Source organism: Tachypleus tridentatus, chromosome 13 (genome assembly GCF_004210375.1).
Source record: "Tachypleus tridentatus isolate NWPU-2018 chromosome 13, ASM421037v1, whole genome shotgun sequence".
In the NCBI taxonomy this organism is placed as follows: domain Eukaryota; kingdom Metazoa; phylum Arthropoda; class Merostomata; order Xiphosura; family Limulidae; genus Tachypleus; species Tachypleus tridentatus.
Window position 1 is genome coordinate 108,772,442 of NC_134837.1, and position 23,666 is coordinate 108,796,107.

Consider the following 23,666-nt stretch of genomic DNA (forward strand, 5'->3'; position numbering starts at 1 on the left):
ATCATTTTTGGTTTCACATTCTGGAATATGAGAGAAAGAAATCTTTGCAGTATTACTTCTGAAAGCTCCAGATGGCAGATGTAATGGTCAAACCCTATCATTTAATTACATTGAAGTTCTTCTTGCTACTTAATGGTCTTTTACTAAGGTACATTACTCAAAACAGTCCATCTTCATGTTCTTGTAAAAGTACCGCACCAACTCCATATTTGATACATTGACTTGAATGATGAATAGTCTGTTGAAGTCTGGTACTCTAATGACTGACAAGCTTTCTAATGTGGTCTTCAACTTCTGGAATGCCATCTGCTGTGGATGTTCCCATTTCACATTGTTGGATTGGCCTATCTTAGTCAAATCTGTCAGTTGTTCAGCATCTTGAGAGTAGTTTGGGACAAACTTTCTGTAATATTCTACTAACTCTATAAAAAAAAAAACTGACTTGTTGTTTGATTGTTGAAGCTGCTGCATCTTGTACACAATTAGCTTCTCCTCTTGTATGACTATCTGCCAATTTCCCACCTTTCATCTCATAAATTCTGGCACAGAATAACCAATGTAGCATATCTTCTGTCCTCACTTGTCTGAACAGCTACCTGAGCTTCCTCAGGTGGTCTTTCCATCTGGCTCTGTGGGTCAGAATGTTTTTCATATAATGCTTGATATTGGTGGTATTGTGAAACTTCTGCTATCATGCAATTGAAAGTGCTACTGAGTTGACTTATACAAACAGCGTTCTCTAGAACAGGAAATATCCCTTTGGTGTTACACACTTACTTGCTTTTAATTTTATGTTTTGTCTATAATAATGTCAAGCCAGTAACATAATTGAGAAAAAAACAATAAGTAAACCTGTTGTTAATTAGCCATATATATAACATGCAATTTTATTTTAAAGTTTGCACATATTAACAAGCACAATTAAATACAACATTCAATACTGCACATTATACTACTAAAAATACATTTTAGAACTAATTAAATTGACCAAATATGAAATACCAACAAGATATAATAAAGAGGGGAGGTAAATTAGTAACTTGGTTTCAAAAATAAGCTCAGTACTGTTTTGTTTTACCTTGCTGTAGCCAAGTACGAATTTTCAGGAAACTTGCCTTGATGTTGAGTTATTGTTTGTAATCAAATATTGTAATTTCTGTAAAATCTTGACTTAATGTTACTAGAAAATTTTGGAAAACTGCCAAATGCATTTATAAATAATAATAATAAAAAAACACAATAGATTCTTCCTCTCTCTCTTTCTATATATATATATATATATATAAAGACAGTCTGCACAGTCTGCAGTACTTCTGTTTTGCCATATAAGGAAAAATTACCATGACAGTAACTAGTGGTTAAAGCCTTTACATTAATTTAATTAGGAAATGCTAGTATTTCCTCAACTTGTTTGGTGAGATATTGATTCCTGACAATGTTATGTTACAATATCATGCAGTGGTAGCTTCTAGGAGAAAAAAGTCTATGGCTTTTCAAAGATTTTGAACAAATAAAGTATTACTTATTTTTAAAATCAAACCTACGTTGTTTATTTTTTGAAAAAAATATGTGAAAAATTGCATATTTCTGTAGCAAAATGCTCAAAAATTTTCCTATCCTGCTCAAAGGAAAACTGGATCCATATAAAAATCATTAACACTAAAAGAAGTTTCAAAAATGAATATCCTATATTTCTAACAGTACTACAGTATTAACAATTGTGACTTTTACAATGTGTTGCACAACTGATATCGTGTTAATACTAATAACTAAGGAAATCAACACAGTTGTAAAACCTATCAAAAATGTGAACCTTTCAAAAATGTCATCAGAAAATGTATTTTATTAAATGTTTAATATTTTATTTGTATGTATTAATAAGCACATAGCATATGACAAAACCATTTTCATGTTCTTAACAACTACTCTTAAACTGCAGAAGTTACAAGATGTTTGATGCTGATACTTCAGGGAAGGTGACAATGTGTACTTGGCAGTCTGAAAGAGAACTACACCTGCAAACATGGAGGATCATAAACAAAGTATTTTCTGTCATACTAAAAGTCTGGTTATGACAGAAATTATAAAATTTTTTTTATATCTCATAAATATATATTTTTAGTTTTTTAATCAGAAAATTTAAGTAGCAATAGCACAGACTGAAACATAATCTTAACAGATTTATTTACAAAATACTTTTAATTTATTTACATTAGACACAAATGTAACAATATAACAAAGCTGTGGACAGTTGTACAGAATAATATGGATTAGGTAAAATGACCATTTCTTTAAATATTTGTAGCAATATGATATAACCAGTGATTCAAAATAAATCTGTGAAGACACACTTTTAAACAAGTATTAAAAAAAGAGTTAGATATGACACTATTTCTTTGACTTGTCTTATCTGATTTGGTATATCTAACTTTATCAACAAAGAAATTCAGTTTCTACAAAGTCACAACTTGATTAAATGTTAATTATAATTTTTCCATGAAGTGGTATATTTTACCACAATAACATTGAATGTGAAAAGTAAGACTGCTTTGGTAAATAGCTTCAGGTTTAAGTTATTACACCTCCTCTTTCAGTAAACATGTTATAACATACTTTCATTAATGACTAACAAGCCATTCATTAATTTTTTAGTTCTAGTGTATAAAAACAACAGAAGTTTCCCTCACAATTAGTTTTTCTTTGCCACCTTAAATAAGTTAGATTCTTTCTGATCTGAAAAGAAAAACTTTAAATCTCAGCAGATAAAAGGTCATGCATTTCTTAGTACTTTCATAATATCTAGATTTAAACCTCCAAATATTTTAGGATTTTCGTTTTTTGTTTTAAAATAAGAAGTACTATTTGAAAAGAAACATAAAAACAATCCAAAAAATATTTTGTTATAAATTTTCCATTTGTATTTGAATATTCTGTTATGTATTTACTACATAGTGGCAATTTACTTGCTGTTCTTAGTACATAGTTACATTATATAATTCTTTATGTAATCTATAAGTATTCTTGAAAACATTATAAGAATAAAAAGATAAAACAATTTAATTTTCAAGTTCTATCTGTAAAAGTAGGAAGTGGCTGGAGAAAGGAAACATATCTGATGATGTGCACTGAATGCATTGTGCAAATGGGTGAATCAAATCACCCAGCACATGCCTGATAAGAACATGATAATAAGTCACAACCAGTTGAAGCATTTTGTAGAAATCAAAATACACTGGTTATGCATACACAGACAAGCATATTTTTATGTGAGACTTACTTTCATCCTTTGATACATCTAACAATGGCCTGATCATTCTAAGTATTTTAACTGTAATAGTTTAAGCAGTATTTAATATTTTAAGTAGAGCCAGTTTTGTTTAAATTCATTGAATCAAGACTTAATACTGCTTGCATACTGATATTATAATACAGTAAGCTTTTTTTTCAGCTTAATTACATATGTAATAACAATGTACTTGTCAGTTTGTTATTCCTAAACAATTTATACACTAAAATACTGGTATCATACAGCTGTTTACCTAGTTTTCTGAACAGGTTAAATTCTAGGCTCAACTTGCTGTTTGAACAGTACAATTAAACTTTAATGTATCTTTTTAAATGATTCATTGCAATGCATCATTAAAAGACAAAATAATCTGAAACTGCCAAATATTTAGCAGATAAACACAGATAAAACTTGTAATGTACTTTTGTCAATAAGACTTTTACAGTATAAAAATGCCTCAAACAGTATTGATATAAAGTACTTTCTGTGTAATGTTTACAGATATAGCATAAGTTGGTTACTGTAAAAATATACACATTGTAAACAAGAGACGATGCTTTCAGGTGGTTTTTTTTATATTACTAACTAATTTTCAAACATTAATAGATTTATAGATTAAATATAACAGTTAATATTATGCATTTTATTGAAACAATATCCATAAAAATAAAATGTTTTATAGCAATGAAGTAGTTAACTTATTTTGAGAACAGATTGACTCAAAATCATCTTTACAAACAGAAGTTTCTTCTTTCAGAAAATACCATCTATAATACTTTGACATTTAACTAAGAATCTACATAAAAAGCTTCAAATATAGTAAATTTCTGTCTTATTAAAACTCAGCTGATTGTATTATGTTGGAAATTAAAAACAAATGTTAATCATTATGGGCAGTTTGAACAACCATAAAATAAATAGTTAAATGATAAAACAAATGTGTGAATGAATAATCCACTTCCTAAGAAAAAACCCTTTGTTTTTAATGTACTGCCTCTTTATAACTCTTTGCCACTTGGCTTCCAATATGCAACATTTAAATATCGTTACTGCCTCATTTCTTCCAATGTGTTGAATGTTTACAGATCTTTAATAAGATACATTTATAAATATGTTCGAAGATATTAAAGGAAATATATACTTTGGAAAAATCAATGAGAAAGACTATTATTGACTTAGATGTTATGAAAGGTATATAAAGCAACATGTTTATATTTCACTGAAATCTGAAGTTCCTCTTAGTATCAGAGGGTGGATTCTAAGTCTTCTGTACAAAGTCCATTGCTGCGTAGACTCTCATTGTCATTTTGTGGGCTCGGATAGCTTGTTGCCTCCTGAAGTCTTATAAGCATGTTCAACTAAACCAAAAATACAAACCTGTATTTATTTATTGATATGTAATCAGATGTTAATAGTTCTATCAAAATAACAGCATCTGTTTAAGAGATTTTCCTTTCTTTCTCACTAGTCTTTACAGAAATTTCACATTTTTGCATATGAATATTATCAAGCTTTATTACATGTTTAGTACAAAAGATTAACTATAGAATCTTCTTACAAGCTAGACTAGTGTGATGTTAACAATATATATTATAAGCAAATTGCTAAAATAATACACATTGTAACAGGAGATAAGACCCTCAGATAAAGTTTCTTTTCTAGATTACAAACTAGTTTATACATTGTATTTCTATTGTTAAAACATTAATTGATTTATAGATTATAACAGTAATTATATTAAAGTGCTACAAAAAACCTCATAATAGGGCATTTAGTTATTTCTCTGGTACTGGACATAGAAAACTTACTAAGGGATCAGGTTCTACTTCATTTTGAGAGGTGGGTACACTTTTTGGTCTTATGTTAGATTTTAGATGACCTTCATAGCAGACATCTTCAGGATGCAGATTCACTAGCTGGGAACAGTGTGGTCCATCCACTGCTGACCATGGGTATGATTTTTTAACCCATTCGGTCGGGTCTTTCCAAGGTGTTCTACGACTATAGAGCTGAAGTGTAAAATATTAGAAATAAAATGACCATCTATAATATTAGGATCATAAAATCATTTCAAGGCAATGAATCTTTAAAACTGGTAAAGAATTGCATCACAAGTTACCTGTAATCCTTCTCTTACAGCCTCCATGAGGTAAGGAATAATACTGTAATTCCACAAGTCTGTAAACCACACTTGGGAGCTAGAAACATCTAATGGACAGGATAAAAACAATCTTGGACCTAGAACAAAACAGACACTGAAAATATAGGTGAAAGACATATGTGTAAAACAATGAACTGATACACACAAAATAAACTTTTAGTAGATATAAAATAAATGGTTGAATATATATAGTGTCAAGTTCCTGTTATAAACATAAACCACATGGATAATACAATTGTCAGTGGTTGGAAGTGAGTGCTTAAAGGATGAGTGTCGCTAGAACACTTGGTAGAACACCATTGTGTGTTGAGAGTCTGGGTTTAGGTCCCTAGTCAGTATCATTCCACCTCTGAGAGTAAATCAAACCATGTGTGTGTGTAGAAGCTAGTTTGGTGTACTATATGTGTACTGATTGTGCTGTCAGATCAGGTGTGTTCTGATGTTGACTTTAAGACATACCTTGTATGAGTAGAAGAAGAGATACTGTAACAGTCAACATGTTGTTAAATCAATTAACAGAGCATAAATGACTGAGGTGATGGACCCTCCTCATGTTATTAGATTAATCATACTTTGATTTGCTCCACAATAATGCAAATCCATAGGTTCAGCACCAGGATAATGCACAGAGCTGGTCCTTGGGCCCAACATTAAATCCAAATGTATAATAAGTTACAATTACATTATAACAGGCACATTAATCTCATCTTTCACTTGTTCATTTTCACGTGTAATATAGCAACATTTAGTCCTTTTAATGCTAATTGAGTGTTATTTTGCATATTCTTGAAAGTTATTTTCTGTATATTTGAGTATTATCCGTCTGGTCTTAGAACCATCTGTTATTTCTGCCAGTATTACCTCTTTCCTGTGTTCCAAAATTATGTTTTTAACTAATTTTAAACACAGTGGTTATCTGGTATGAAAAATGTTTTTGATATTTTATGATTTTCCATAAAACAGATTATGTTTGAATATGTCATCTTGATTTAACTAAAAATCATGGTAAAGCACATCTGATTTTGTTTTATAGAGATTCACAGAAATCAACCATCTATGTTCAATATGGATATCTGTAAGGTGGTGTGTGTGTGTGTACTTACAAGTACTTTTTTTTGCTTATGTATTGTTGTACTGTTTATTGTTTCAGGCATCATTTATCATTTGGTAGTATCTGATATCTTAACAAGCATTTGTTGTAAAAAATACCATAACCTTGAAATTCAAACAGTACCAGAGTTTCAACTAATATTCCAATACTTTATCATTTCTCTTTTGTAGCCACTTAAATTTAACACTGAGTATTTTATATTTAACAATAAATTAATGAGCTATTTACAGTATTGGCCTTTGGGCTATTTTAACAAAAAACAAGGTCATTTTTCAATGTTTTATAGTTTAGAGCATTTTTTTCTATTCAGCATAACACCAATCTACTATAAATTCTTTCACTGTTGATATATCTGATAATTTTAAATGAAAAATTATTGCAATTTAAAATTACCATGTTTATTCAAGTTTTAATGCTTGTAAGTAAACTGATAAATGCTGCAAATGTAAGTAAACAATGAAATTCTTCAATAATTCTTTTGTGATTTTGATTGTAAATCTTATTATTTACTTAAATGGAACTACTTGATTACTTTAGCCAATGGAAGAAGAAAACTCAGTGCCCAATTGTTTGTTGTCTGAGTTTATCTAAATTTAAAATATTTGTTCAAGATAAGTTAGCAGACCTTGATTGTTCAAGTTGTGAAAGTTATATCTAGAAATTCAAATGTTGATTTTATCAAAATAGTTGAGCAAATTATAGGTCTGATAAGTGATAAAAACTATGCTATTTGTTTCATCTAAATCTTCCTAATTTGGCCATTTTGGATTATATTATATACATCATTCCTGAAAAAAAATTTAACAAATACGCCCAACACAGATGCTGGAAGCTTTATAAAATCTCAGCCCATTTCTAGCAATGATTTCACAGATATTTTACCAGATTAATTCCTGCTACTTTGTTAGTTGTTTGTTAAACAAAACAAATCTGCTATCAACTTGTACAATATTCTAAAAAGTTGAGGAAACAGAAAAATATTGTATGTTGAAATTGCACTAGGCTTTATTCAATATCACCTGCTGTTCACTGCTAAGATGAGAGGTTGTTTTCCATAAAGGTAGTATATTATTCAGTGTGCTTGTGGCTTTATATGGGTTAAAGAAATTAACTAATTGAACTATGGGACAGAAAAATATGAGTTGTTTCTCAATTTTTATATAACTCCTGACCTAAGTTTTGAAGATACATCAATTTGTTAAGAGAAGGTGTTAAAATATTACAATTCACCAATAAAAAAGCAGTGATGTTATATTAAAACACAATATTGTCACATTTTGGTATTATTTTCAAACTAATTTGTCATGTTATTGTAAACAAGAAATTGTGTACATCAAATAAAATATGCATGATTATATATACTTTCCATTTTTACTCTAGCACAAAGCTATAGAATGGACAATATATACTTTGCTGTAAAGATTGAAACTCATTTACCAACTGTGAAGTTAGCACATGACTTTTTACATATCTAAAAAGAATCTGTAGTTCAAAGGGCTTTTAATTAACATGGAACCTCTGAGCTGCACTTTCCTTTAATTTGGTCCTGATTTTGTTACATGCAAAATATCATACAGCAATAATACAACAATATTTAGTTTTATACAAGTTTTTAAGAGTTTATTTTTCTTTCTCAATATCGAGTAACACATTGAATAAAGAGTTTATAAAAGTATAGTCTGAGTAAAATTATTGTGGACAGTTGTGAAACACAGATTAAACTTTTCTCTTGAATTAAGTAAATGTTATCAAGAATGCTAAGTTCTTCTAAGAGAGGACTAATCCTTACCAATAGTAACATCAGAAGAACTATGAGTCTCCAGGAACTTGTTGAGATGATTCCACACTGTAGGAATCCAGTCAAGAATTTTATTAAGTTCTGGGTTTTGTACTCCACTTTTTACCTCTACTTGAACTTGTTGTCTACGTAAAAACCTTCCTAGAAATCCATTCACAGGTTCTATGTGATTGGCATACAAGACCCATCTAAGAATGAGGAGAACAGAAAGGTCATGTGAAGTCATCATAACAGTTAAAAAATTAGCAGCACTAATGTAAACGATTATCATTAACACTACAGAATATTTCAATTTACAATAGATACATAATAAAATATTAAAAACTTTAATTATTCTAATGCAATAAATATGCTAACTTCAATCTTTAAATAAACTTCTTGCACTGTTTATAGATAATTTTTTCACCCAATGATACAAGTATTTGGGTATGCACACTTTAGATCAATTTACATTAATCATAATTATTTTAACCACCTGATACATTTTTATTGTATTAACTTAAAGAAGAATAAAACTAAAATGTACTAAACCTGCCACCTGAAATTGTGGTGTAGCTGGAGGTTTGAAGCTGAGCAGGTAACCTGATTCATTGTACCTATGATAAATGGACTAGAAGACAAAGGTATATTAAATTTTCTGATATTGTTGAAAAAAATTAAAAAGAATAATTACAGTTGTTGGCATGTTATTCAACGTTTTTGGTATAGTTGTTTATAAATTTTCATTAACTCAATTGTGTGTAGAACTATCTTAAGCTTAAAATGGCCATTTTTTATTCTAAAGAAATATCATCACAAATAAGAATCAGTAAAGAAAACCTCAGAAGATCTCTGATAATTATATACAATCTGTCATAACAGAAAACCTCAGAAGATCTCTGATGATCATATACAATCTGTCATAACATTTTAATTTAACAATATACAACAAATGCTTTATGTACAAGGAACATGTCACCATTCAATTTGATGGAAATGTTGGCTCTTCTGACCAAATTAACAAAACTTGGGGTCTTTCCTATAACACTCTCCAACTTTTTCACATCAAAATTCGAATTTAGTTAAACTTATGATGTAAATTAAATAAAATCATTTGAAATCTAAAAATCTTTAAAGAGTAAGGTGATTTTGAACAACCTGAAATATTTTATTTCCTCTGTTTTCTTATTGGGGTCAACTGCTTCTGTAATTGGACTAAACATTTTAATGTACACTTTGGATATATATATAGTTAATTAAAAAAGTCAAGTAATATGTGGTTTTTAGTGAGAAACCTATTGAAATGAATAATTAATTATTACATACAATAACAGCAACTTTTACAGTAAGCAAGTTCTGGTCTTGTTTAATAATTAACGCATTTAGATTTAGATAGTATTGAGTCATCATTAGGTCAGATACTGTGGGTCAAAATATTCTAATTATTAAAGTAATATTTAATTGTGCAAGGTTGGTCTTTGTTGTTAATAATAAAAGACAAGAGATACTTGAAAGAAGAATTCTACAGAAATCATACCTATTCTGATACTTGGCATTTAAAAAGTCATTAAAAACTTCACTGAGTGAGCCAACAAGGTGGAGATTATCCAGGATTATCACAGTTGGCAGGCCTATATTGTTCCTAGAAAATTAAACATATGTTTAAGAAATCCAATGAAATATGTTCATTACATGACATATTACACCATAGTCATGTTGTAGTATTGATAATGTTAATGTCTTACCCAGCTTATAATCTTATACATAACATCAGTCATGTGAAAGAAAAAAAGAGGTATTATCCAAAGTTTAATGATTGTAATGTCACGTGTTTACGTTTTCATCTGTAAGCTTTGAAATTAACTCATTTGTAGCTATTCTCATTTTTACTTGTAGCTCAGTCTTTTTTAAATTTTACTTTATTTTTGTATAAAAGTACATTTTAGCATAAGTTTTGTTCTGTATGAAGTTTAACTTCCATAAAATGTTAACAAGTTCAGAATAGGATGTTTGTTCTTACTTTCATTATTGATTTATACATTTTGAAGCTTTTTTTTTTACAAAAGTCATTAATCTGATTCTGTAAAACTATTGTTTGTTACTTAAACAAAATTAAATATCAAATAGAGAGTGCTACTGACTACAATTTTTGTTTTTCAAGATTTATAGGACAGGATACTTGTCACATAGTTATACAGCCATGTTATTTAAATATTCTCCATCTTGCCTCTCTTTTAAGACTTAAGCTGTGATGACAAGAGTGTTCCAGAATAGGCTAATCGCTCTGGAAACAACAACCAAAAATACAACTAAACACTTACAATAACAGATGTTGTACTTCAGTAACAAAGTTTAGATTTGCTTGAAAATTCAAGGACAGAGAAAATGCTCTAATACCTGAATTTTAAGTTCTTTATAATATATAGTGACTCTCACAAATAATATACTATTTATTGTGATCTGTACATATGTTGTAAAAAAAACCAAAATTAATTTGAAAATAGAATTAACACAGAAACACAAGAGCTTATATTCCTAGACTAAGAGTGGTTACCAAATAAACACAAACTTTATAAACTAACTGTATATATGAATTATTCATATAAAGTAGCAGCATTCAGTTTGTTTGTTTGTTTTTGAATTTCGCATAAAGCTACTTGAGGGCTATCTGTGCTAGCCATCTCTAATTTAGCAGTGTAAGACTAGAGGGAAGGCAGCTAGTCATCACCACCCACCGCTAACTCTTGTGCTACTCTTTTACTAACAAATAGTGGGATTGACCGTCACATTATAATGCCTCCACGGCTGAAAGGGCGAGCATGTTTGGTGCAATGGGGATGTGAACCCGCGACCCACAGATTACGAGTCGAACGCCTTAACACACGCTTGGCCATGCCGGGCCACAGCAGCATTCAGTGTAGAAAATATTTTTTCCATGTTATACATGTGGAAAAGATATACTTTTTGTAAACTTGATGAAGTTTACATTAAACAATAGCTGAGAGAAAAACTTGCATTTCAGAAAAAGAAACAGTCAATGTTGTATATTTAAAGTAATTAAAACATTTAAATGACTTGCCTAGAATACTCATGTATAAGGTTAAGTACATAGAGTTAGGAATGAAATTGATGGCTATGTAAGCACCACAACACTGCAAGGTTAAACCTATTCTATAACATGTTATACCCATAACACACCTCTAGTACAAAGGATACTTTGAGTTGAATGGTTAAATAAAAAAATGACAAATCAACTGACTTATCTAGTAAGAGATGCCAGATCTAGACAGACTCTTCAAACTTGGGTATTAGGAACAAATATTAAAACTTGACTGAATGACAGTACCAATACTCTAAGAGTCTATAAACAAGTGGAGAAATTTACTAATAAAATCTTAATACATAAATACTGTTTCCCCTTCCTTATGCATATGGTAACATCATTCATACTTCCTTATTCCTAATTTCATTTTTGCATGGTTTAATTTAGTTTAAAAAGCTGCCCATGTATTCACTGTCTCTCACATACACACACACACACTCACAAACAATACTCTTTCAATTACATGGATTTATTTTGAGCATGCTTTAAAAACTATTATTCGAATAAAAAATTGACTTTATATCATATGCCACTGATAAAAATGTTGTTGGGAATTTTAGATAATGTAAAACAATTCTAACAAAAGAAGAAGAGGACATGTAACTTTATTTTTACAACTATTGATTCTCAGTGAATATAATTTAGTATTTAAATATAAAAATCAAAAACGCTGAGACCAATGACAGTTCTGCACATGATCTCTCTCTGTCTGAATAACTGACTACAAAACAGCAAATTATCTTCTCTCACCTGCTTTCAAACTGTTCGGCTATACTGGACAAGTATTGTTGAAGTTTTTTGGCTGACTTGTGATCCACACTGAAAGTTGCTATAGCACCACTTTTTACATCTTTACTACTCCTAGACAGTAATAAACACACTGTATTAAATTTAACTGTTTTATTTGATTCATTCATTGAAACTATAGCATCAGTGGAGGTTATTAAAATACTACAGCTCAATCTCTGTTTTGAAGTATTTGAAGAAAACTTTAAAAATTGTTTCTTGATTATCAATATGGTATTTCAAGGTTTACCTTTTAAATAGTCTCCACAGATAACAGGATGTTTTCTCAGGAAATATATTATGGAGTAAATCTGAATTCTGACTACAACTGAATTTAAGAAGGAAAGTGATATATAAGATCCTAAAATTCTGTTCTTATCAGTTTGTATAAAATATATAATGGTTATTTTAGTAGAAAAATAGCAGGTGCATATATCCTCCATGTATAACCTGACCTGGCAGTAAAAAACATTCCTGTTTAATTTTACCTAGTGTATCCTACTTTACAGCATATTTCTTCTTACAAAAGTGCAGGGTATACTTTATGGGAATGATCTGAAACAATAGGTAACTCAAAGGAAAGTAGCTCAGCCACATTCCTCAACCAGTGGTTTAATAGTGAAACTATGCAGCTAGAAAAACATAAAAATTTTGAAAATTCTTAGTAAAAGTGAAAGGTTCACCTTACAGCTAAAAAGGAAAGAAGTACTTGGTACACTTATATACCTCAAGTAATAATAGATCAATGAAAAATAACTTTACACAACTTAGACATTTTAACACAGCAAATGTTCATGTCAAAAACTAATCTAATCACAAGGACAAAGACATCTAATTCTACAGTTGTGTTGTTGGAGATTTTGTTGTATGTATCAACAATGAAAACGTTTGATAAAATTGTTTATTTTCTTTGCTGATGCTTAAAGTTAAAACGTTTTCATATTCAGATATGTACTTACCTGAAAACAAGAAATTCAGCTAGTTTCTGTGCAAGAAATGTCTTGCCAGTTCCACTCAACCCACATAAAATAAGTCTTCTGTGTTCTAACAATAAAGACACATAGCGTTGAACAAGTGATTTGGGAATGAGAGTTTCAAAAGCTAAAGCATCTATGGAATTCTGTTTTGTCCCTGAAACAGTTTAGAAATAATTGTATTAATACATAGATAAAATCAATAATATTTAGTTTTTCTTTTTTATAATTACAGTCTGAATACAATATTTTTTTCCATCTGGGAGATAAAGATATATATATTTATATATTTTTTGTGCCACTATACATACGTTATACATAATTCTTGCACTTTGCCATCTTGGTGGAATTTTCTTACTAGCAAATATAAACATACACTATTCATCAAAAACTAATATTATCTTGTATAACAAGGAAATTTTTAATATTTGGGAAAATGTGTTTCTTTGTCAATTCTTCTTGAAATATAAAAATAATTAAAATTGTTTTTCCACACCTTTCAGCATGATATGTATTTTCATGTTATCTCCCACTAAATAACCACAAGGCAACAAGTCAGGAACCTCCAACTCTGAAACATGAAACACAACAGATGATAAAAAAAAGATAAGACAATCAAAGGTTCACTAACTTTTTACATATGTAAACAGCTTCCTTTTAGTTAAAAAAGATGCTTAAGATACATACACATATTTAATTTTTGTGCATGTTTTCCCACTCAATCATACTGAATTTAACTATCTATACATTTTGCTTTTGTTGTGTACAATAAATTAAACAGTAGTGCTCTCTTCTGGAAACACTAACAATCATTATATCAAATGACAAATTTAAAGTTAAGAAGATGTTTATTATTTGCTAGAATGTTCAATTTGTTTTCAAACAATACAAATTTTGTTTAGTATTTGAAAGGATTGTTCTTTATAAGGTTTATGTTAAGTCATCATCACCATTTTTTATATCTTTCTATTAATAAATAATACTAGTACTAACTTGATAAGAAAATTGATGGGTAAACAAAGCAATGTTATCATACTTTTTTGTATGAGTAAACATCAAACACACAAAAAATATATAAAGGTTTATCATACAGCAGCTCCTTCAAGGACATCCCAAGCTTACATTTGTGTGACAAACCTTTATATATTTTTTTTGTGATTGATGATTACTCATATAAAAATGTATAATAACACTATTTTGTTTACCTGTCAATTTTCTTATCAAGTTAGTAATAGTATGAGTAATATTTCAACACTACGTTAAGATTATTTGTTGTTTCTGTACAGCTATTTCCTTTAACTATTACAGATAATATTTTTACACTATTAGTAGAAAGTACAATAATTTTGTTCTTACTCATAACAACCAAGATAAAAACATTTACCTTTTGATCGAACTACATCACCAATGTGGTAGCTTAAAATGCTTTCAGTACACAAACCTAGGTTGGAAACAGGGTCTATCCGCTGAAGATACTCCTAGTTATAAAGAAGTAAACGATCAGACTTCTGATAAAAGTCTCTACTTTATGGCAATGATAAATTATTTATGGATTAGGTTAAGATCCAAAATTGTATTTGAAATCTTCAGAAAAATGAAGTAATTATGTTGAAAGAGTTGGGCTCCTACCTTGAATTTTCTTTTCACAACATTGTCTAATGAGTCCCACTTGGTCATAGCATTAACAGAAACTGAACCTATAAATACTTCTTGAGGAGCCTAGGACAACACAAAACTTATTAGTTTCACTACATTTGTATATAATATTAAAATATAAATGTATTGAAATAAATGCAGTATCTTTACATTGATAAAAAAGCACAAGTATGACAAACATTTTGTTAACTTGCATAATTCCTTCTAATAATATTTAAAGTCATTAACAGCCTAGAGACAAATTAATAGAATTTCATTCATCTTTCAGTCCAATTTAAGTTTTAGAGATTAACTTTGTGTTTATTTATTTTGATCTTTCAGGAAATCACTAATTACCCTCTACATTTTTGTAAAGTGATGGCTCCACTACTGACAGCAATTTGTTTTATATGTTCAAGAAATATAAGTATTATTAACTTATAATCAATATTACAGAATGGTGTTGATAGTACTGATTCCTTTGGATCTGCTGCTATGGTATATTTTCTTATATTAGATTCTTCAAACTATTAGATCATATCTTTAACAGGTTTAAGTCTGGCTTTATTGTAACCTTTTGTTAGGTCTAATCATATTTGATTTTATGTTATGAATCAAAGGGATATTCTTTAACCAACTCAAAGAAACTGTATATCAGCTAAATCTATAACTAAGATTAGTAACAATACTAATACCAATGTTCATAAAATAGAAGGATATTTTCTTTATAATAGGTTGATATCCACTTAGTTATTGAGCATGTAGAAAGTTCTTGAAAGTGTTTTGGTGGGAAGTTATAATATTCCTACACTGAAAATATATTTCTGATAAGCACTTCTGCTCACACATACCGCTATTCTTGTTCAATGCTGCCCACTATTTACACGTTTTTTCACACATGCTACAAGCCTTTCACTTCCATGTAACCCTTGGTTTACATGGTTTAATTGTTCCATGCATCCAAATTATTGTGTGACAAATCTCCACCAACACACATGCCCCAAATACACATTGACTCGTGTGACTCCTTCTATGCTACTTTATCTATCTCTTTGAGTCTAGATAGAAATCAAAGCACTGGTGGACAGTGAAGAGAATGGTGGTAACTGGGAGTAGAAGGAAGTACTAATCAGAAATATATTTTCAGTGTAGGAAAATTATAGTTTCTGACAAAGTACCTTACCTCTGCTCATATACATAGCTAGAGTCCCATATTAAATAGGTGGAGGAACTGGAGCAAGGAAAAAGGTATTAGCATCCTTCAAAAGGATTGAAAGGACACCATTTTGATTGAACTCTCTAATAACAGGATTATACCTGGGAGACAGCACAACTTCAGTAGCATGTATGCTCTTCTCCCAGATGTGATAAAAGGTGAAACAGATCTGGGCAGACAAATCTGAGGAGCATATACCAATGGGAGAGAAAATGGTTGGACAGTAATCCAAACCACGATATATAATAATGTCATTATTCCTGATGAACAAAATGTGAGTAAAAGAAGAAATGTACCAGAAGATGTAGAGTGGCTATAGCACAACAGACCATACATGGCAAGTAAACTGTGCCCAAAACTCAACCACCAGAGATCAATATCCATGTGGGGTAGAGCAAGGATAATATCCTTGGTAAGAATTTAAATCCTTAATAAATGAGAAAATCAACAACAAATTATTCTACCATAACATATACAACAACACCACTGCCAAAAAAGACATTGGCAAAGCAGACCTGTTAGCTGAATACTATAAAGCCTCCTTTTCCAACACTGATTCTCCACATTTTGATACACAACTCAAACAAGAAGTGGACAATCATAGTACTTCCAACCTTCACTTAGTTTATCTTTAATTTATAGTTAATATAAACATACACACACACACATAACTGATCGACCATGATGATTCTTTTAACAGAAAAATTTCCATTGGTAAAATCAAGATGAACATTAACTCACTAAAAAATTCAGCTCCAGGAGATAACAGCATCTGTAACATTATTTTCAAGAAAGCATCATCTAACAGCCTTTTCCACCTTCAAAACATATTGAATCTGTCTCTTCTTTCAGACTACTATTCAGACTCCTGGAAGAAAGCAATAATCACAGTAATTCCTAAATCCAATACTAATAATTCAACTCCAATAATTTAGATCCATTAGTCTCCTTATCTGCTCAGACAAGTTCTTGGAATGTATCATTACAAACAGACTACTATTATTCTGCGAGAACAATAATCTAATTCAGAAAATACAGAACTCCTCTTGGAAAGGCAGACAAACAATAGACCACTTAACAAGATTAACAGAGTCCATCGAAAGGGTTTTTAATAACAATCAAGCTACCATAGTTCTTTCCATTGATGTCAAGAAAGCATTCGATTCTGTGTGGCACAGTGCCCTCAGATATCATTTACAAGAAATGAAAGTCAACAATATAATCCTTAGTTGGCCATTTAATTTTCTTATGGAAATAACTGCTACTGTTAAAGTTAACAACACCATATCCAAAACTTTCTACATCTCTGGAGGTATTCCACAAGGGTCCATCCTGTCTCCACTATTATATATTCTTTTTGTCAGTAATATACCCTTTCCTAATCTAACATACACTGTCTTTTCACAGTATGTAGATTACATTGCTATTTGGAGCACCTAGCAGAACACCCTTATAGCTATCACTTGGATTCAAACTTCTCTAGATACCATTAACAGATGGTGTAAGGAGCAGAGAGTAATTCTGAACTCATTTTAAACAACAGGTGTCATTTTTTGGCATAGCCTAAACAAACATTTTAAGAATGTTAAAAAAGTCAAATTAAACTCAATAATAATGAAATAAAAATATGCACCTCAGCCAAACTTCTTGGTATGATCTTTGACAATCATCTCACAGAGGCCAAGCATTTTAAACTCATAAACAAATCCATAAGTAAACGAATAGCCAACCTAAACATCATCACAGGAAAGAATAAAGGATATAAACCCCAACCACTTATAAAAATTTACTCAGCATATATTTGTCCCCTAATGGAATATGAATGTCCAATTACCTTCAAATGTTCAAACAGAATTGAAAATAAGATCCTGGTACAACAAAATAGAGCCTTAAAACTAACACTGAGACTTCCTAAGTTCAATCTAACAAATTATCTACATAGAATATGCAACACTACAACAGTTAATGGAAGACTAACTTTTTTAGCACTCAAATACTACAAAAAAAAAAACAGAATAAAAGAACCCCCTGAGTGCTGTTCTCCATAAAATGACAAGTGCATTATATAAAACATCATCATCATGTAATGTATACCTAGCCATTAAAGCACATTAAACATTCTCAAGGGATATTATTAATTTATCAGATTATCCCTTAAGTAATGCCTGTTGTTAGGTTCAAAAAAAGAGAAATGATTTTAAATGCTTTTAATGTTATTTAATCAATAATATAAGTTCCATTATTATTAATTACTTCCTGCCAACAATTCACAAGCTTCTGAATGTCACTTCTATAAAATTCTTGGGGTTTGGAGGAAACGAATGTAGAAAGGGTAGTTTTTAGATCTTCATGCATTTCAAACTCTTTTCCATCAAGATAATTATACAAACTTTGGAATAGATGAAAATCAGATGGGGCAAGGTCTGGAGAATAAGGAGGATGTGGAAGTTATTCTTAGTTTAGCTCTTCAATCTTTGCAGATGTGATCCTTGCTGTATGGGGCCGTTCATTATCCTGGTGTAACACAACACTTTTATGATTGATGAAAGCAGGCCTCTTTTCTCCCAGTGCAACATTCAAGTGCTTTAACTGTTGACAGTAGAAGTCTGATGTAGTCGTTACATTGAGTGGCAGCAACTCAAAGTGGATCACACAAACAATATCCCACCAAATGCTTAACAAGTCTTTCCTAGGGCAGAGGTCCATTTTAGGCTGTGCTTTAGCCAGTTTAACTGTATTGAGCCACTGTCTGCAGCACTTAACATTTTTATAAAATATTAACTTCCATCTCCAGTCATTAACCTGTACAAAAAAGGTGAGTTATATTCACGAGAGTGCAGAGATGTGCAAATGTCCACTGTTCCTCTAAGGATGGCATCTGTCAAATCACGGGGAATCCGTTTTCCAAGTTTTGACACTTTTCCAAGCTGTTGCTGATGGTAAAATGTTGAAAGGGTTGAATTAAGCTTCTGTACTACTTCTTCAACTGTTACAGCACAATCTTTATCAAGTGCAGCCAGCAGCAAGTTACCATTAAACTTAACAAGACAACCTGAACATAGCTCATCACTTAAGCTGTAGTTACCTAACTTGAACTTCTGAAACCACCTACAACATTTTCTTTCATTAAGAAACTCCAAACCATAAACACTTTGAATGTTTCATGTAGCTTTTTCAGCACTATTGCATTTTTTTTAAACTCATAAAGTATATACTTAATATGTTCCTCAGACAAATCCATCTTCTTAAGGGTTTATTTGGTCCATTGGATTGATGTCTTGTCCAAACACTGCTGACTTGTTTCTTCTTATCATCTCCAATCAAACTTCACATCATGAAAGTTGCCATCACAATTTTTGACTTCTATGGCCCTGACCTTCACCTTGCCTGTGCTCCATCTGGATACTTGCCAAATCTTGTGACAGACACTCTCCAGATCCTTCAATTAGCAAACACTAAAATACATAGACATTCTAATCATTAAATACTTGAAATTTCTACAGCATATTCATATTCATGGATGGGGCAAAGGGGGATAATCCTATCCCTGAACACCCCAGTTTGGGAAAGTTGAGAAACCTTTCCTTGAAAACTAAATACCTGTCACAGTATATGATTTGATTTGATTCACAAATTTGATCCATACCCTCTTCACCTCAAGTTTAGCCAACTGGAGGGAGAAATTCTTAGCTCTGTGAGAACAGGGCATGTGATCAAAGTGAAAGACATAGATGGCTCACACAAACCAAACAGAATGAACTATCTCAAGCACAGTAAAATCCTTGGCATAAATACAATGAGGGTTGGCACAAAAGGATAAAACAGAGCAGCCAACAAGTGTACCAACCATGACTCACAACACCAAAGCAATGCACCCAAGGCAAAATGAGTGAATACCATGAAACCCCCGGAACACACGCATGAGAACTTATGGTGACTGGTTCAGCTCTAAATCTGAAACTTAACCACTAGGTACCAATTTACATGCATGGGTAGGATGAGGGATCCCAACTATACAACATGTGTGATGACATTTTATGACTGATTAAGTTCTAATTCAAAACATAATTGCCAGGAATCAATATACATGGAGGGATAGAATAACAGATCTCAACTGGCACAACAACAGTGTGGGCAACTGGGTGATTTATTTAGATCTAAGTCCAAAACTTAACTGCTGAGAATTGACAACCATTTGGGGTCGGATGAGAGGTCCTAATCATTATTGCACATCACTCCAAAACTACAACATTCACACTAACAAGCTCGTGTAGAGATGGAGCATCTTTTTAACAGGATTTCTGTCAACTTCACAAGCAGAACTCCAATGTCCTGCTCTCAACTGAATGGATTCAACATTATTTATATTGCATAATTCTCATTTGGGAAGCTATCTCAATAGCCCACCACACCAGCAGCTTTGAACTGGAAAGTGGTAGGGACTATCTTATTAACCTGGAAAAATTGGGGTCAAACACAATGGAGAGTTCAGAGGACACAACAGACACAGTGCAATTAAAAGAAAACCAAGGAATGAGAGGAATGCTTTACTCATGTCCATAACAGGCATATCTATGAAACAAATATAGCATAAGGAATAAATAACCTATTAGCAATCTTGCAGAATACTATCTTTATTATATATACTGGTAAAGAACAATGTACATATAATGACCATGAAATCAACATGGTCTTATAGTGCAGACATGAGTACAATTCTGAGTGATTGAAGTATACCTGGATAGGTACCACTCACCACAAAGTGGGATTCAGATCAATACATTTGAAAAGCGTTTTACAAAAAAAAAAAAATCCAATTACAATTGCATTGAAGTTTGAAGAATAAAAATGATAAACCAACAAGAAAGAGACAGTAACACAATACAGATAGTAAGAGATGAAAGTATGCAGAGTGCTCCATATGTCCACTTAAAGAACTTCCTTCTAAGGACAATGCAAATGAGATGTCAGAGAAAAGTAAGGTGCCTCATGTGATGGTTTTGTTTGGTTTGTTTTGAATTTTGCACAAAGCTACATGAGGGCTATCTGCCCTAGATGTCCCTGATTTAGCAGTGTAAGACTAGAGAGAAGATAGCTAGTCATCACCACCCACCTATAATTCTTGGGCTACTCGTTTACCAATGAACACCGAGATTAACCATCACATTATAATGCCCCCATGGTTGAAAGGGTGAGCATGTTTTGGTAGGTTGGGGATTCGAACCCACAACCCTCAGATTATGTGTTGAGTGCTTTAGCCACCTGGCCATGTCAGGCCAATCTGATGAGAAGAAGGAAACAAGAAAGAATTAACCAATGAAATTAAAAACCAGTCCATTTGGTAAAGATGGAAGGAGAGAGATGATGAACAAATGGTAGTTACCAAAGGATGCACAGGCAAGAAAGGTCATGATTGAAGGAAGTTATGCAGGCAACATAACAATGAAGAGCATAAACTTAACATAGAAGTCTATCTGGTTTCAGACCTGGAAAAAAGCTGGAAAATGGAAGGAAGAGAAATTAGACAGAAGCAGGAATTATCATAACAAGCTACCAAATTCTTGGAAAAGAAAGATCAATTCAGGTAAAGGAGAAGATAAGAGGAATGGTAAAGAGTATATGAATTGTTAATGGTAAAGAAATTTTACTGATAATAGCTATGAGCTTAAAGGAGAAGGAAATATGCCTTAAGTGATAAATTAAACATGTAACAAGAAGACAAAGGTTCAAACAAAGATAAAATAAAGTACTAAAGCACCATGTTAATATCGTAAGCCAGAACGGCCATACACTGTAGAGGGTGACTAACCTGGAAGGAACATAGTAAGGGTGACAAGGCATGGGAAGGAAAACTTTATAGTATGAGTATAAACAAAAAATGTGGTATAAGGCCACCTGATAACCTGTGATTGAGGAGACACAAGACTCTTGATAAAATAATCAAATGAGGAAATTCTTAATATGGAAAACAGTGAGACAAGCATGACCCAAACCACAACAACAGAAAATGTTCCACTCACATTGATAAACATATATGAAAGCAAATCAAACTGAACATGCCAAAAACAAAACTACTAACTGTGATAAACCAGATCTCTTAACCAAGGGTGAAATAAACACCATGCATGAAGATGAAGGGTAGGAATGGTGGGATGAACTACTTGGGACTAAGGTTGCTGTAGAAAAGACTGAATATGGGGAAAAGGCAAAGGTTGAGCAGATTGAATAATGGAGCAGACATGGAAACCATGGTTAGGCCAGCCAGTAAGATGCAAATCAGGACTTGACATGAAGTGGATGATAGAAGTTTGATAAAGGAATTGGTTTCTCCAATCATGACTGAACACATCAATAGTCACAGCATGTGAATGAGGCACAGGAGATCAAAACTTAGGTAATGTGATATTGAGAATAATGGCAAATGCTTCAAGGTGCGAAAGTACCCACTCGAGTGTGTAAATACTGGAAACCCTGAGGATCTAGAAACCACTCAATTCATATAAATTTTGTTTAGGCACGACAGATCATCTGCAAAAATGTAGAAAGTACTGAATTGCAAATGGATGAAAACTGTGCATTTTGAAAAAAAAGAAAAAGAGACCCAGTGCTTGACAAGGAACTTGACCTCAGAACTGTGAAGCATAGCTTTCAGTAAAATATGTAAATCTGTATGAGGGAGATGAACTGGAGCCTCAATCAAAGTGTAAGCATTGTCAAACCACCAGTGGAAATCATTTACAAAAGGAAAAGTATGAGGAATATCCAAAGGTTCTAGCGTAAGGTTTCACTGGCTATGAAGAATCTATTGAAAGAATCTATATGAGCATGACATAGAGATAAATGCTGTCATAACCACATCCCAAAAAGAGATAGGGTCTCACAAGCAGTAATAAATGAAGCAGTAAGGGCGTTGATGACTTCAAACTCCACTGAATGGAGTTGAAGAGGAAAAGGTTGGGCTCAACTGAAATGAGTGTTGAACTAAACACCCAAATGAATAAGATATTGGGTAGGAACAAGAAAGGATTTCTCCAACTTGATCAACACATGACCTAAACCACCTCCAAAAGTAGCAGACGAGTGTGTTGGGCAGACTACAGAAGCCAGTTGTCCATATAATGGTGGATGTGCAACTCTCAAGAGTGCATAATACTGATAAAAGCCTTGACCAGTCAAAAAAACACACACAATGTTTTATCAAACCAAAAAAGTAGAGTGTAAAGTTGATGAATCATTCTGATGATGAACAAACCATAGATAATGTCATGACTGCTGCAATATGGCATTCAAGACATTGACATTTTTCAATTATAAACCTGGAGAAAAAGCCCACTTGAGAGTGAAAAACAACTCCATGGCTAAAATGAGGTAACCAAAGAAGCAATTGAGCATTATAAATTGATCACAGGCTGCCAGTCTCCAGCTTTCTTGGAGACAACAAACTACCAAGAATAAAACCACACAGAATGGTGAACTACAAGTTTGATAGCATTCTGAGAGAGAAAATCCTGTAGTGCCTCAGACATATACTGAAATGTGGTAGGATCCTGAGGCTACAGAAAGAAATGAATATCTGAAAAAATGGAAGAGGGGAGAGAAAATGGATGGCAAGTTCCT

At 31.9% G+C, this 23,666-nt stretch overlaps 1 protein-coding gene across 3 annotated transcripts in view; it reads right to left on the minus strand.

Moving 5' to 3' along the window:
* Positions 1 to 2,168: 2,168 nt before the first annotated feature.
* LOC143236592 (uncharacterized) overlaps positions 2,169 to 23,666 on the minus strand; it is a 138,876-nt gene continuing 117,378 nt past the window's right edge. For 2 of the 3 annotated variants that reach the window (XM_076474884.1, XM_076474883.1), the window contains exons 20-30: positions 14,828 to 14,917; positions 14,583 to 14,676; positions 13,695 to 13,769; positions 13,184 to 13,355; positions 12,189 to 12,299; positions 9,873 to 9,977; positions 8,895 to 8,966; positions 8,348 to 8,544; positions 5,406 to 5,524; positions 5,095 to 5,295; positions 2,169 to 4,644 (exon numbers count right to left, since the gene is read on the minus strand). In XM_076474884.1, the coding sequence (XP_076330999.1) occupies positions 4,531 to 4,644; positions 5,095 to 5,295; positions 5,406 to 5,524; positions 8,348 to 8,544; positions 8,895 to 8,966; positions 9,873 to 9,977; positions 12,189 to 12,299; positions 13,184 to 13,355; positions 13,695 to 13,769; positions 14,583 to 14,676; positions 14,828 to 14,917 (1,350 nt within the window). In that variant the 3' untranslated portion in view covers positions 2,169 to 4,530. Of the gene's footprint in view, positions 4,645 to 5,094; positions 5,296 to 5,405; positions 5,525 to 8,347; positions 8,545 to 8,887; positions 8,967 to 9,872; positions 9,978 to 12,188; positions 12,300 to 13,183; positions 13,356 to 13,694; positions 13,770 to 14,582; positions 14,677 to 14,827; positions 14,918 to 23,666 lie in introns of those variants that run through there. The other variant, XM_076474885.1, reaches the window with a different exon arrangement.